The sequence below is a fragment of the Suillus fuscotomentosus genome, assembly GCF_016647785.1.
Source record: "Suillus fuscotomentosus strain FC203 chromosome Unknown F5891scaffold_49, whole genome shotgun sequence".
Lineage (NCBI taxonomy): Eukaryota > Fungi > Basidiomycota > Agaricomycetes > Boletales > Suillaceae > Suillus > Suillus fuscotomentosus.
In genome coordinates this window covers 139,924-152,484 of record NW_024539561.1, presented here as the reverse complement: position 1 = coordinate 152,484, position 12,561 = coordinate 139,924, and the positions used below count along the sequence as shown (strand labels likewise).

At 50.2% G+C, this 12,561-nt stretch overlaps 2 protein-coding genes across 2 annotated transcripts; one reads left to right on the top strand and one right to left on the bottom strand.

Annotated features, from left to right (window-relative positions):
* Positions 1–48: 48 nt before the first annotated feature.
* On the top strand, positions 49–900 carry F5891DRAFT_1130025 (vacuolar protein sorting-associated; the record flags this gene model as incomplete). Its single annotated transcript, XM_041364473.1, has 5 exons — positions 49–200; positions 260–473; positions 521–663; positions 719–779; positions 829–900. The coding sequence occupies 5 exons, from the start codon at positions 49–51 to the stop codon at positions 898–900; spliced, it is 642 nt and encodes a 213-aa protein (XP_041222680.1).
* A 7,825-nt stretch (positions 901–8,725) lies between these two features.
* On the bottom strand, positions 8,726–11,489 carry F5891DRAFT_896508 (uncharacterized protein; the record flags this gene model as incomplete). Its single annotated transcript, XM_041373372.1, has 7 exons — positions 8,726–8,785; positions 8,836–9,227; positions 9,278–9,596; positions 9,652–9,876; positions 9,932–9,961; positions 10,215–10,852; positions 10,889–11,489. Coding segments are annotated over 7 exons (2,265 nt in total), but the record flags the coding sequence as incomplete, so codon positions are not given.
* Between the last annotated feature and the right edge of the window lie 1,072 nt (positions 11,490–12,561).

Here is a 12,561-nt window from a genome sequence, read left to right as displayed (position 1 = left end):
GGCGGCGGACGCTGCCAAGATCACCGTTCAGTTCAGGAGAAGATGAAAATGGCCACCCTTTCGCTGGACGAAGAAGTTCGACTATTTACGAACAATGCTGAACGAGAGAAGTACAATCTCCTTGGTACCTTGTACGGGATCATTGTCGCACTCGACTACCTCGAGCGCGCCTATGTTCGTGATGCAATTACCGCAGCACAGTATGTTCCCATCTTAAATTCACTTCATGTCAGACTTAGGAATACATGCGCTGCAAGAGATACTCTCCTGCATGCACGCGACTTCTCTCGCAGTACATGACCATGCTCAAGCTTGTCAAGGATTCCGTTCCTTCCATCGAGCAGTTCATGACACGGTATCGGATGGATAACCCTGCGGCGTTACATCGCATACGAGTCGGCGTACCTGCGACTGTTGAACATTCTAGCGAGGCGGGACCTGAGACTGGAAAGTGGATCGCTGAGACGACGCAGGTTGGTGTTTTGTGTTGGAATATCTCTTTTTCTAACCAGTAACACAGAATTTTATCACATTCATGGATGCGTTGAAGCTTAGGCTACGCGCTAAGGATCAACTCCACCCGATCTTGCAAGAACTTGTCACAGGGTATGCTAGGTTTAAGGGAAGCAAGGATTGGGAGGGACGGAGCAAAATGGTCAGCTGGTGCGTGTTATTCTGTTTCCCGCCTGCTTTCGATGTCTCAGGCTCACATTATTAGGCTCATTACCTTGAACAGCATGAAGGCATCCGAAGAGATAACAGATGAACAGTCCCGGCAGGTAAGTTTACAAACATTTGCTGACGCGCTTCGCACTGATATTTTCATAGCTTTCATTTGATGTCGAACATGCATATGCCGAATTTTTCAGAAGTCTGAGCGGCGGTAAGGAGAGGTCGTAATGAAGACGGTTATACAGCCTCCATCATTTCATATCCAGGCGGCTCCGCTTTGGCTTACAAATATGGGCAATCAAAGATGTGCAGTCGCAGAGCCTTTGAGGACCACACTGCGCGTGTTGTCGTGGGCAGTCTCGCCTGATGCGAGCGGCTTCAGTGAGTGACGCAGCAAGTGCTGTCCACTAAGATGTATATAGCCAATCATCAATCGATTGCTGTGCCACTGTGCATGGATCTGTCTTGTGTGTTCCGCCATACATAGTTATCCGTGATCCTTTGAAACCCGATGATCTGATACCAATTCCAGACTTCCAGAGTGACATAAAACACTCGCCGATTGCTTTACACAGGTCTAACGATACAATCGAGTTTTCTGGTGTGGGCTACCAGGGTTGGCGCTCCGCACACTCTCGACATGACACGCATGCTGAGCAGGGCCCGTGCGTCCGAAAATTCCATATGCTAACACAGTTGAGATTCCTCTCTTCTATTGCACTCATCGACGCGTTGAGCATGTTGCTTTTTTTTTTTTTTTTTTTAATTCAGATTTAATGTCCTATGGAGAGAAGTACTCTAAGGAGGACAATACTAGCTGGTCGAGGGGACCCCCAGTGTCCCCTATCGCATCTCTGGGCGCGCGGATGCCCTGGTGTGAGGCGTACCCCCACCAGTCCGCCGTTCCCGCCGGCCGTTTTAGGCGCGCCGCCCTGTGATGATGAGATGATAATGTTGTACATATATGCTGTATGTAGGCTGGCAGATGTGCAATATAAAACACGTACTCGTCCGCTTGCGCGGATTGGTACAGGAGTCTGGTTGGATGTATGGAATAACTAAGTGTTTGGGCCCTGGTTTGAGCAGAGGGCCTCATGTCTTGAGTTCCGTGAGGTGCGATCCAAGAGTAGAGGGTGATACATAAGACTCCATGTGGGCGAGTGGTTGAGGAAGGTGTGGTGATGAGGGGGGAGAGTGATGGCGGTGATGGTATGCTTGATGTGAAGATTACTATAGCTAAGGAGAACGAGTGATTAATCTGTCGGGACGTTGGGCAAAGGTACTACACCTAGTACTGCTTTCATTCGACCAGTAGCATTGATATACGTAACTAGGTGAGGGGTGGCTTCGGGCGTGGATAGGAGGAACTGGATGGACGAGGCGTCACGGCCTAGGGCTGCGGTGAGAAGGTGACGTTCTTTGCGGTAGTGTGGGCATGCGAGGAGATAATGGTGGACCGTTTCATCGGTGTTGGGGCAGTGAGGGCAGGATGGGCTGGCTGATTTCTGAATGCGATGCAGGTGTTTGTTGAGCGGTGCATGTCCTGTGCGTAGGAAGAGGTAGAGGCTGGTGAGGCGTTTCGAGAAGGTGGCAGACAGTTTGACGAATGATTTACGAAGGATATGGGGGTCTATGCGGTTTATATGGCGAAAGCGAGGGGAGGTGCTCCAGAGATGTTTCCATCTCTCTGCGGTGGATTTCACTTGAGATTTGATCAAGGCGGAGATGCTTAGGGGGAGGGTGCGATGGCGGAGGTAACGGGGTAGGAGATGCGTAGGGCTGTCGTTGTGGTGTCCTTCTGATGCTGCTTTAGCATGCTTGTCTGCCTCTTCGTTGCCGTGCATGTTGGAGTGCCCTGGTACCCAACGAAGGGTCACGTTGAATCCATCGTGTTCTCGCGCTGTGCGCTGCATTATTCTGCGAAAGTGATCCGCCAGATAGGAGCCGGGGCGTGAATAGAAACTCTCACCTGCAAGGATTGTCGCTTGGTTATCGACGAGGATGGAGGTAGGGAAGATAAGGTTCGGTTCGGTGGCTATGAGGTGCGCCGCCAGTGTTAGTCCCACTTCTTCCGCCTCAAATACTGTGTGCTCCTCCTCTGACCCTAAGTGAAACCGCAATGTCCTTGGTTGTTGGCCCACTCTGAACAGTATTGCCGCCGCCCCAATTCTCCCTTTGAATCCAGAACCGTCGCTGTATATCTGGATGAGGTCAGTAAGTTGTTCACATTCCTTGATGGCGTCGTCTTTGGTTGCAGCGATGTGAGAGGTCCATGTGTTCCTCGTGGATGGTGGGCGACGAGCTGGGATTAATGTTTTGACGGTGTCAGGGTGTAGACCGAAACGGCGGGTGAGGCGGTGGAGGGATGTGCGATGTGATGCTACATAGCGGCCTGCAGCCTTGCGTATTGGGATGAAGAGAGGGTGAGAGCTTGGGTGAGCCGTGAGACGAACGATGGAGCGGAAGCATGCGTTTTGGAGGAGGAGGGTGGTGGGGAGGAGATGTGCGTGAGCTTCAAGTGTGTCTGTGGCAGTGGTCCTCAAAGCTCCGGTTATGGCTATGGCTGCCAGGCGCTGAATTGACGTTAGGCGCTTTGCAACACCAATGGAACCGCGTTGCAGGGTATTAGAACCTGTGTGGAATACTGGGGAAAACCAAAGGTCAGCAGCATATAACATCTTAGGGACCGCCACTGCTAGGTACAGTTGACGCATAAGGCGCATGGGTAAGCCTTTGGCCGATGCAGATAGGCGACGTAGTTGCATAACATAAGATAGGCCACGCGCTATTGCGTTGTCGACTTGTGCCTTCCAGCGAAGTTCCTGGTCGAGGATGACACCCAGGAATCTGTGAGTCTGAACTGGACGAATAACGGCCCCTTGGATGTGCATATTAGGGCGAGGTTTGAGTCTGTTCATAGAAAAATCCATTAGCGCGAATTTGTTAGTTTCAAAACGAGAATTATGAGCTCTGGACCAATCATAGCCTCCCCCTGGGCGTTCTAACATATCCGCTAGGATAGCGTGGGTCTCCGTGAATGTGTTACCTATTGCGATGAAGGCCGTATCATCAACGAAGGCCAGTGTGAGTTCCTTCAGTGCTCGACGATTGCCTCGAGGTGTCGCGACGTCCACAAGGCCGGAGCTGTATATGATGTAGAGGATCATAGACAATGGGTCACCCTGACCGATTCCATTAGTGACTGGGAACCAGTCCGAGGTGAATCCATCGAATTTGAGCTGAGTTTGTCGATGCGTTAGTAACCGTTCAGTGAATTGGACTATCTCACGAGGTATGCGTCTCATCCGCATGTTATGGATCAACCGGGTGGTCACCGCGTTCGGGAACGCGCCTTCTATGTTGAGGAAGAGTACAGAGGCTACTTTGTGCGAGCGCCACGCATTTTTGACAGTCTCCTCCAGGAGATGGAGCGAGTCTGTGGTGGACCGTCCCGGGCGTCCACCAAAGTGCGTGTTAGGGAGGAGATGGTGGTGTTCGAGCACGTAGGTCAGCTGGTCTGCTACTACCGCTGTCAAGAGTTTACCAGTGGTGTTGAGCAATGCAATGGGTCGATATGCTTTGGGAATGCCGTAGTTGGGTTTGCCTGGTTTCCGCAAGACGATAGTGGTGAATTCCCGCCAGGGTTGATAGAACGTTTGGTGAGAGAATGCGGCCGAGAACAGGTGGAGGAGATACGGGACTAGGATTTCAGAGCATTCTTTAAAGACGATATTACAGACCCTGTCAGGGCCAGGCGCCTTATACCCACTGAGTTTGACGATGGCGCGTTTGATTTGATCCATCGTGATGGTGGGCATGCGTGCTACAGGGTCTGGATAGATGGTGTCCTGGGGAAGAAGGTCGTTAGCAGGAGGGGGCGGGAAGAAGGACGTAGCTAGGATTGCGCTTTTCGCGCTATTGGTGGCCGCTTCGGCCACTGTGCCATCTGGTCTGGTGGTGCGTAGGGTAGGGACTCGTGTTTTTCCTCCGTCCGAGGGCGCGGAGGAGATGTATCTGTTGGCTGTCCATAAGTCGTTACCTTCAATGTCTTCCAGCCATTCTACCCAATGTTGCTTCTTGGTTGCCGTGATCTCGTCAGCATAGAGCTGCTTAGTCTGCTTCAAGTCAGTATGGACTGCGTGGGTTGGGACTGCGCGCATCTGGTAAGCTAGCTTGTCGAGGTCTCTGATGCGCTGCCGAAGGTCAGTGAGACGTTTAGTCCACCATCTCTTGGAATGGGGGCATGGCTTTGAGAACGGGACGCATGCGTCCATGGCAGATGTGATCGCATTGGTGAGGTGCCTGGCCGCTTGTTGGAACTCGTCGTCGGAGGCGAGAGGGATGGCTGGTTTGATGGTTATGGCGGTCTGGAGATGCGTTTTGAAGGCATCCCAGTCGACTTCTCGCCAATTACGGCGTAGTTCGGGTGTGGTCTGTGGGACAACGAGATCCAGGGTCAGTAAGATGGGAAGATGGTCAGTTTTGGGGCCACGTAGGTCGGGTGCCGTATCACATGAGACAACGGCATCCAGAAGGTGTTCGGTTCCGAAGACGTTATCTGGGCGGGTCCAGTTGCCCGTGCTAGAGGCTTGCAGGGTGGGGATGCTGCAGGGGAGTAGTTGCACCATGCTATGTTCAGCGATAAGGTCTATAAGGGGGTTAGCAGCAGCGTAGTTAAATAAGTGGCGGTTCCGTATATCCTCCCATAGGGGGTGGTGGCGATTGAAGTCGCCCATCCAGAGGATATGGTCTGTGGCTGAGGAGCGAATAGAGGTGTTATTAAGTTCTAGAAAGTTGTCGAGAGTGGTTAGCGTGTTAGCGTGATTACCGTCATTATATATATTAAATAGGGTACATCGGCCAAATGCACCAGACAGTTGGATGGCGACAACGTCTGAGGATGGGAGGGTCAACTGCGTCCAACTGTTCGTGTCTAGTTTGGTGCTGATCAGGATGACGGCTCTTGTTCGTTGTTGGGGGTGCATGAGATGTTGAGAGGGATAGAGAACGTGCCAGTGGTGGTTGGCACTGGTGTTGCGGAGGAAGTTAATATGAGGCTCCTGGATTACCAAAATATCCCAATCGACGATGGTAGGGGAGTTGAGTAAGGACAGTTGCGCAATGAGAGAGGTGTTGAGATTTTGTTGCCAGATTCTAAGTCGGACGGTGTTTCCAAGGGCGTCGTCAGACATAAGAGGACGATGAGGAGGGGGTGGAACTTTCAGATTGACGAGATGAGGATGGGGAGGGTTGAGGGGTGAAGAAGGTCGTGGCGTCTGAGGGAGAAGAGGTGGTGGGGGTGTCGAAGTCAGTTGGGGGGTAAAGATCCGCCATGACATTCTCAGCAGTGGGGAGCATTTTAGCGGGCGGGAATGAGATGGTAGCTTGGCGGAGGGTGCGGGTGTTCTGTGTTGATGGGGGTTGCGTTGGAGCAGGGGTTTGAGCGGGAGATTGAGTGGTAGTGGTGGTTTGAGGGCGCGAAGGTGAGATGGCATGAGTCCAGGCAGCTTCAGTGGGGAAATATGGCATCCGGTTCTCTGGGAATCTGTCGTTCAGGAGTTCACATCTGCGAATGAATTCCGGGCACTTCCTGCTCCAGCTGGTGTGACTGTCAATGCGACAGTTAGCGCAGCGGGTGGTGCGATAGGCGTTGCATTGGGAGGAGGGATGTCGGCCTGCGCAGGTACCGCATATATCAGCTGGAGCAGAGCAGTTACGGGCAATATGCCCATAGGTTTGGCACTTGGCACAGCGGATAGGTTCCTTCTTGTCTTTGCGGACAACAATATGTTCTTGTTCGATGCAAAGGCCATCTCGGAGGAGGCCGTTCGCCGTATACGCGTCCGCGACTTGAAGGAGGGCAAAGGCTTTCCGTTGTTCCGAGGATCAACGAGCTGGAGGTTTGATCCAACGGATGGAAGTTAGGGAGTCTGTGGGGAGTGAGTTCTCTGTTTCAACATGTCTGAGGAATTCGGCGTCGTCAAGCTGCAAACGAATCGGTAAGTACTCTAAGACGATGGCGAAGGTGCGTGAGCGGAACGATACTGTGGATTCAAATTGGCCTTCCAGGAGGGCGCGGCCTGTAGGGCTGCGAAGCCATGTTGCTAGTTCCTCAGTGTTCAGTTCAGCTGCGACTCCGCCGTTGCGGAGTACCAACACAGCTCTAACATATCCTGGGGGGGTGTTATCATCGCGTATGTTGCCAATGGCTTCTTTCAGACGGGCGGCGATGTCTTTGTTTGACGTCCCTGGAGGGAACAGCGAGGTGCCCAGCTTGGGGTCTAAGATGATTTGGCAGGCCCTGATGGCTGCACGTCCAATTGCGTGGTCGACCTTCGAAGGGAGGTGAGTAGCCGCTGCTGCGCTGTAGGATAGCGGGGGAGCAGAGTGGGTAGGGGGTGGGCTGGCCAACATTTGTTTGGAGAGGAGATTCAGTCGTTCTTGAGTGGATTCTAGGGAGGGAGCGAGGAGTTTGACTGCGTTCTGGCAGTCAGAGACAGTGGCGTATAATGCATCCGCTACTTCCTCAATGCGCTCAGCAGCTACAGATATCCCTCCTTCTTGTTCGGTACGTTCGTTGGCGGCGAGTCGATGGAGACATTCAGCTTTATCCAGTGTTGTGGTCAGGGCCGTATCGGCTTGTTGAGCCATCTTGGAGAGTGCCTCTGAGGCGACATGGATGCTGGCTATCTGAGGTGCCAAGGCTGCGATGGCATGATCTACTAGACGGGATGAAATGGTGTCAGTAAGGGAGGTGGCGAGGGTGTTTGCTGCAGCTTCGGCGATTTCACAGACGATCTGTTTCCGGAGTAGGAAAGCCACTGCCCTGATGGCAGCGATGACGGGAGTCGGAGTGGCAGAAGACATCTGCGTGATGTGAAATAAGATGGAGGACAGGTGGGCCGCAGTGAAAGGTTGATTTTCGAGACAGAGCAGTTTGGAGGTTAGAAACTTCTCCGCGTCGGTTGTATCCATTACATCGTTGGGCAGGGTTAAGATATCGTCAGTGGTAATAGGGTTACGAGTGGTACGACGGGTATTAGGGGCATTGGTGGGGGTCGGCGAGTGCGTTTTGGGTGGGCCAGTGCCGGCTGTCGTGTTGGTTTTACCTGGAGGCATATTAGTGTGAATGAGTTAAAGAAAAACTTAATGAATTGATGTTTTTGGAGGGTTTTATGAGTTTTCTGGATGAGTAGATGATCTGAGGGGGCGCCGTTGGGCGCATTGAGCTCGAGAGGTGTTCGGGGGTCTTTTTCGGGGTGCCACTTGGTAAGTGACTAAGCCGTTTTGAGCATGTTGCTTGTTACTGGTGTAGAGTAGTGTACGGTCAATTTGGAACTGTCCGAAATTCACAGGGTAAATTTACAGTGCGCCCAGAGGCCTTCAAATTCACCACTGTGAATTACCGTAAATTAACATGTCTGTAAATTAACGCTATTTTACAGGTGAATCAGGTCAAATGTACAGTGAATTACAGTGAATTAGGTGAGTTATTCAACTTTCCACTCGTCCCAAGCAGAAGGGTCAGGGACGGATGGAGACACAGTTTTTGCGGCCTTCTTTGTTGGTGCGGGACCCGATTGTAAAGGTTGTTTTCCGACTGAATCAAGCAGTTCACGTAGGTAGGGTGCACGCAAATCAATACCGCTGGATGCCACAAGCACGAATGAGTCTTTCTCCGCTGTCCTAAACCCTGGAAGAGCAGCTGGACCATCCAACCAATCTGCGCCATCGTCAAACTCTTCTGAGTCCGAGTCCGAGTCCGAGTCCACTGTCCTTGCTTCAGGTGGAGGAGGCATTCGACCAGCAGGAGGCAAATCTTCAGCGGACCGCTTGCCAAGGATAGTGGATTCCATATCACGCCACTTGACGAGAGGTTTGTATGGTGTTTTTAGTTTCTGTGTAGTCAGTATGAGACTGAGAACTTAACACGCGAAAAAATGTTACTCACATTAGAATCAAAACGATGCCATTGTCGGATTTTAATATGATCTTGAAGAGTACCGATTTCCTGCCTACTTCGGCGCGGAGAGTTGAGCCAATTAATCGTTGACATGGTGCGTTCATCCGGCATGGACGTTGGAGACACTGAAAAAGCCTTGATTGCGAGAGGCTGTCAAAATATTTAGTTTTGTCTTGGACGTGGGAACCTCACAGACTTACTGCAAGAACATTAGCTAACTCGTCTCTCTGCAATGCTTTCCACCAGCCAAGAGCACTTTCATTTGTTCTCATCTTCCGATTGAATGGGTCCTCGCCCTTGATGTAGGCTTTGAATTGGGTCCGAAAAGAAGCCAGCGCATCCATGGGGCTGAACTCAGCAAGCATAGGATTGCGCAGCTTCATCTCGCCTACTGGATCAGGATACTTTCCAACCTCGTAGGAATCTCCATACTCGCGTCGTAAAATCCTTTGTAGGGCAAGGGCAGCACGCGATACCATGTCCTGAGGAGGCTTTGTGGCACAGGTGATGACACCAGTAACAGATTTAGTGATTGTGAGAGTCGGGCCTGCCATGGGGTTGACCTGCTTGTAAATGGGTGCATTTCGGTATACTATCTCATGGTTAGATCTGATCAGGACGGTGTAACCACAGCAAACATACCTGGATTCAGCACAAAGGTCGTCACATACAAATCATGAGACTGTGGTGTCTCATTAATAAGCTCGTCGAAACGCCCATTCCCAATCTGGCGAGTAGATTCCATTGTACTATTGAGTAGCCTATGTTTGTTTTCACGAAATTCCTCTTCATGCTGTGACATTATGCCGAGGAACACGAAGTACACATGGTCAGCAGTGATTTGGGCACCCTCGAGGCACTTCAACCCTCTGGCCCAGGGACCGACAACGGACAGGAATTTGGAAAGGTCCATCTCAAAACGGTACCTTGGCCCTCCAGGGACAAAAAGTTCGTTAAGGTTCTATTACTGTCAGCATCAGTAATGATGTAGTAACACTCAATAGCATCAAACTCACGCCTCTAATTTCAATTCCAAGACTCTCATCCTCAATGATAGCCTGAAAAGCTGGTATTCCTCTCTGGACTGACAAAGCAGCCCAGTAGAGGGTACCAAATCGAGTATCGCCTATACCCTCAAGGCCTCGTCCGATATTCAGCAGAGCACGTTGGTGTTCAAAGTGCTCTGCAGCAAAAGTTGAGTGGCTCATGAATGAAAGAACTCCTCGCACTTGACGAATTACCTGGTAACACCGTTTCAGTAATAAACTTTCAGAAATATGTTGCCTCACTGCTTACCTCGGCAAATTCAGGGAGAAGACATATATCCTTTATGGCAAGGTTAAGAAGATGACAGGGATCCTGGAGATTGAGCATGTGAGGATAGCGCTCGCAAAGCAACCTGCGAGCTTTCTTCGTATTGCCTGCATTGTCCGAAGATGTGGCACTGAACTTGTATGGTCCTATTTTGCATATCACCTAAATTTAGGGATGAATGACAGGTGACGACGTTGCATCCAATTGAAGTACTTACTCGGTCGAGGGCAGTAAGTATGTATTCTGCTGTATGTTTCTTGCGCACAGCATCATTAAGCTCCATGCAGAATGTTCGACCACCAGGGACCGTAATGTGAATGGTGTAGAGGGATCTTGGACGACGTACTTTGCCACCATCAAAGGTGATTGTGAGGTGGCGAGCCATGTGGAGATAATCCTTGATACCTTCGCTGATTTTTGCTGCCTCTTTGAGAATCAGACTTTTTGTAAGTGCTGTAGAGCTCGTTGTATGGTAGTTTGGATTCAGGGCCAAAAGTAACTGCTTCCATTCTTCAGAATCCACAACCGTTGGAGGAACACCACAACAGACAATGAACTTCATTACAGCATGGTCGACTCGTTCCTTGAGATCCTGCTTCCCCTTGGAGATAAAAGGGCTGAATGATTTTACTGACTTGTCGGCAGTCTTCTTCTGGTCATCACTGCCATGGTGAGTCATCACCATGACTTCTCCGTCGTCCGAGTCCTTTGCATTTGACTGTTCCACTGTCACATCTGGAATGGACAATTTAGGGCCTTTGGCAACACCCGCCAAGAACTCAGTTGCACGATCGTGAAACTTCTCATCAATGTGACTACACTTTGCAAGGTGTCCCATGATTCGGTCACGAGAACGAGGGGCATTCCATGTTGTCCCACATTTTTTACTGCCAATGCACCGGACTCGAAGTTGCACCTTTGCAGGAGCAGTCAAGACACCCTCCTTCCAAACTTCGCCTTCTCGGACCTTATAACAGCGCCTTGTTCCCTCAAGAAGGAGAGGGTGTATCTTGGCACCACTTGTCCGAAGATCAGCAACTTCGGGTAAGTCAATGTACCGTTGGTCAATGGAGTTTGAGAGGGGCTGAATCGGCTGATGAACCACTGACTCCTTAGGTTTTGCTGCCATCGTGCGAGACTCGAATGGTAACTGAATTGTTGGCAAGTTATTTGTCACCCCTAAATACAGTAAAAACGAGCTTACTGGAATGCTGGCAGATTTGAATGCAGCAGCTGCTGCTATTGTAAGGTCATCCACCCATTTGACAAGAAGTACTGTCTCGGGAGACTCGTGATACTGATCCAAGTAGCCACCAAGCACATTGGTCACGGCATTGAGGCTAGGTCCGCGCTCCTTAAAAGAAATGGGACCTTTGTTACGCTGACCCATGCGCACTTCGAGTTCATGGTTCACTGCGCCGATGGGACCATAATCCTGGATCTTTTCATCATCCAAGGTGAAGAAATCGAAGCCATACTGTGGGATCGAAGGGTCTGCATAAGGAATGGTTTCGGGGAGATTTTGAAGATAAAGAGATAGTAACTGTAGCTTATTTCTCGTTTCACAATTCATGGTTGCGAATGTTTTCCATTTAATGGCCTAGCCAGTGTAGATATTTTGCAAGATTCACAGATTCACCACCACGGAGACGCCCGATTGGCAAACTCCAAATTCACCCAAATTTACACCCCCAAAATGCCCTTCGAGATTCACATGCTGATTAACGCTAATTGACAGGTGTAAATTTACGCCTGTAAATTTACACCCCTCTATTTGACCGTACACTAGTGTAGAGGCATGGTAGCATTGTATTTTCGCTACTGACTCTCTGTTCTTTTCCCAACTCCTGGCGCCCCGCCATTTTACTCAGGCTTTAGGTTCACACGTATCCACGCTCGGCTTAGCCCATCTCGTATCATTCCACTACTAGTACTAGGCACGGTTTAGGTCTCATTTCACCGGATTCTCCCGCGTTGGCGAATCCTCTCTTTGGCTAAACTCACACTACCCACGCCTTTGCATGGGACATTCGAAGTCTCGGGTACATCAAATTCAATGGGCATATGTGGCACCTTGGCTCTCCGATTTTCTAGTCAGTCATATGCCGCATACCATATACCTTTTCTTGTATGTCATAACTTCGTTCATAATCTCCCAGGTGACATGACTGAGGCTCGACAGTTTCTTCTGCGATAACGATCTTGTGCAAGTCCGGTAAACTCCTATTCATCCTGAAGTCCACAAAGTCTCACATGTCCTTCAGTACTGACTTCAGGAACAAAGGTGCAACAATCAGGCTATAATTCATTCTTTTGCGTTGCTGACAAGCAAGTAACCAGGTTGAATTTATCTGGGTGAGTATTTTAGGCCCTTCGGGTATACTGGACAATCCAATCTATTTCCTCAGCTTAAACCCGAGTCTATAATCATAATGACAGTGTCATATATTTGTGGGGCTTGCTCACATACTCGCAATTGTGCTACTTCTCACGCATGTAACTTCGCTAAAAGTTCCAGTGCGTTTCAATAGGTGCCCACATTGAACTACTGATAATTTGTTAGTCTGTAGGTAGTCGGTGTCAATTTTTGATCCCGTATTCTCAACTATTGT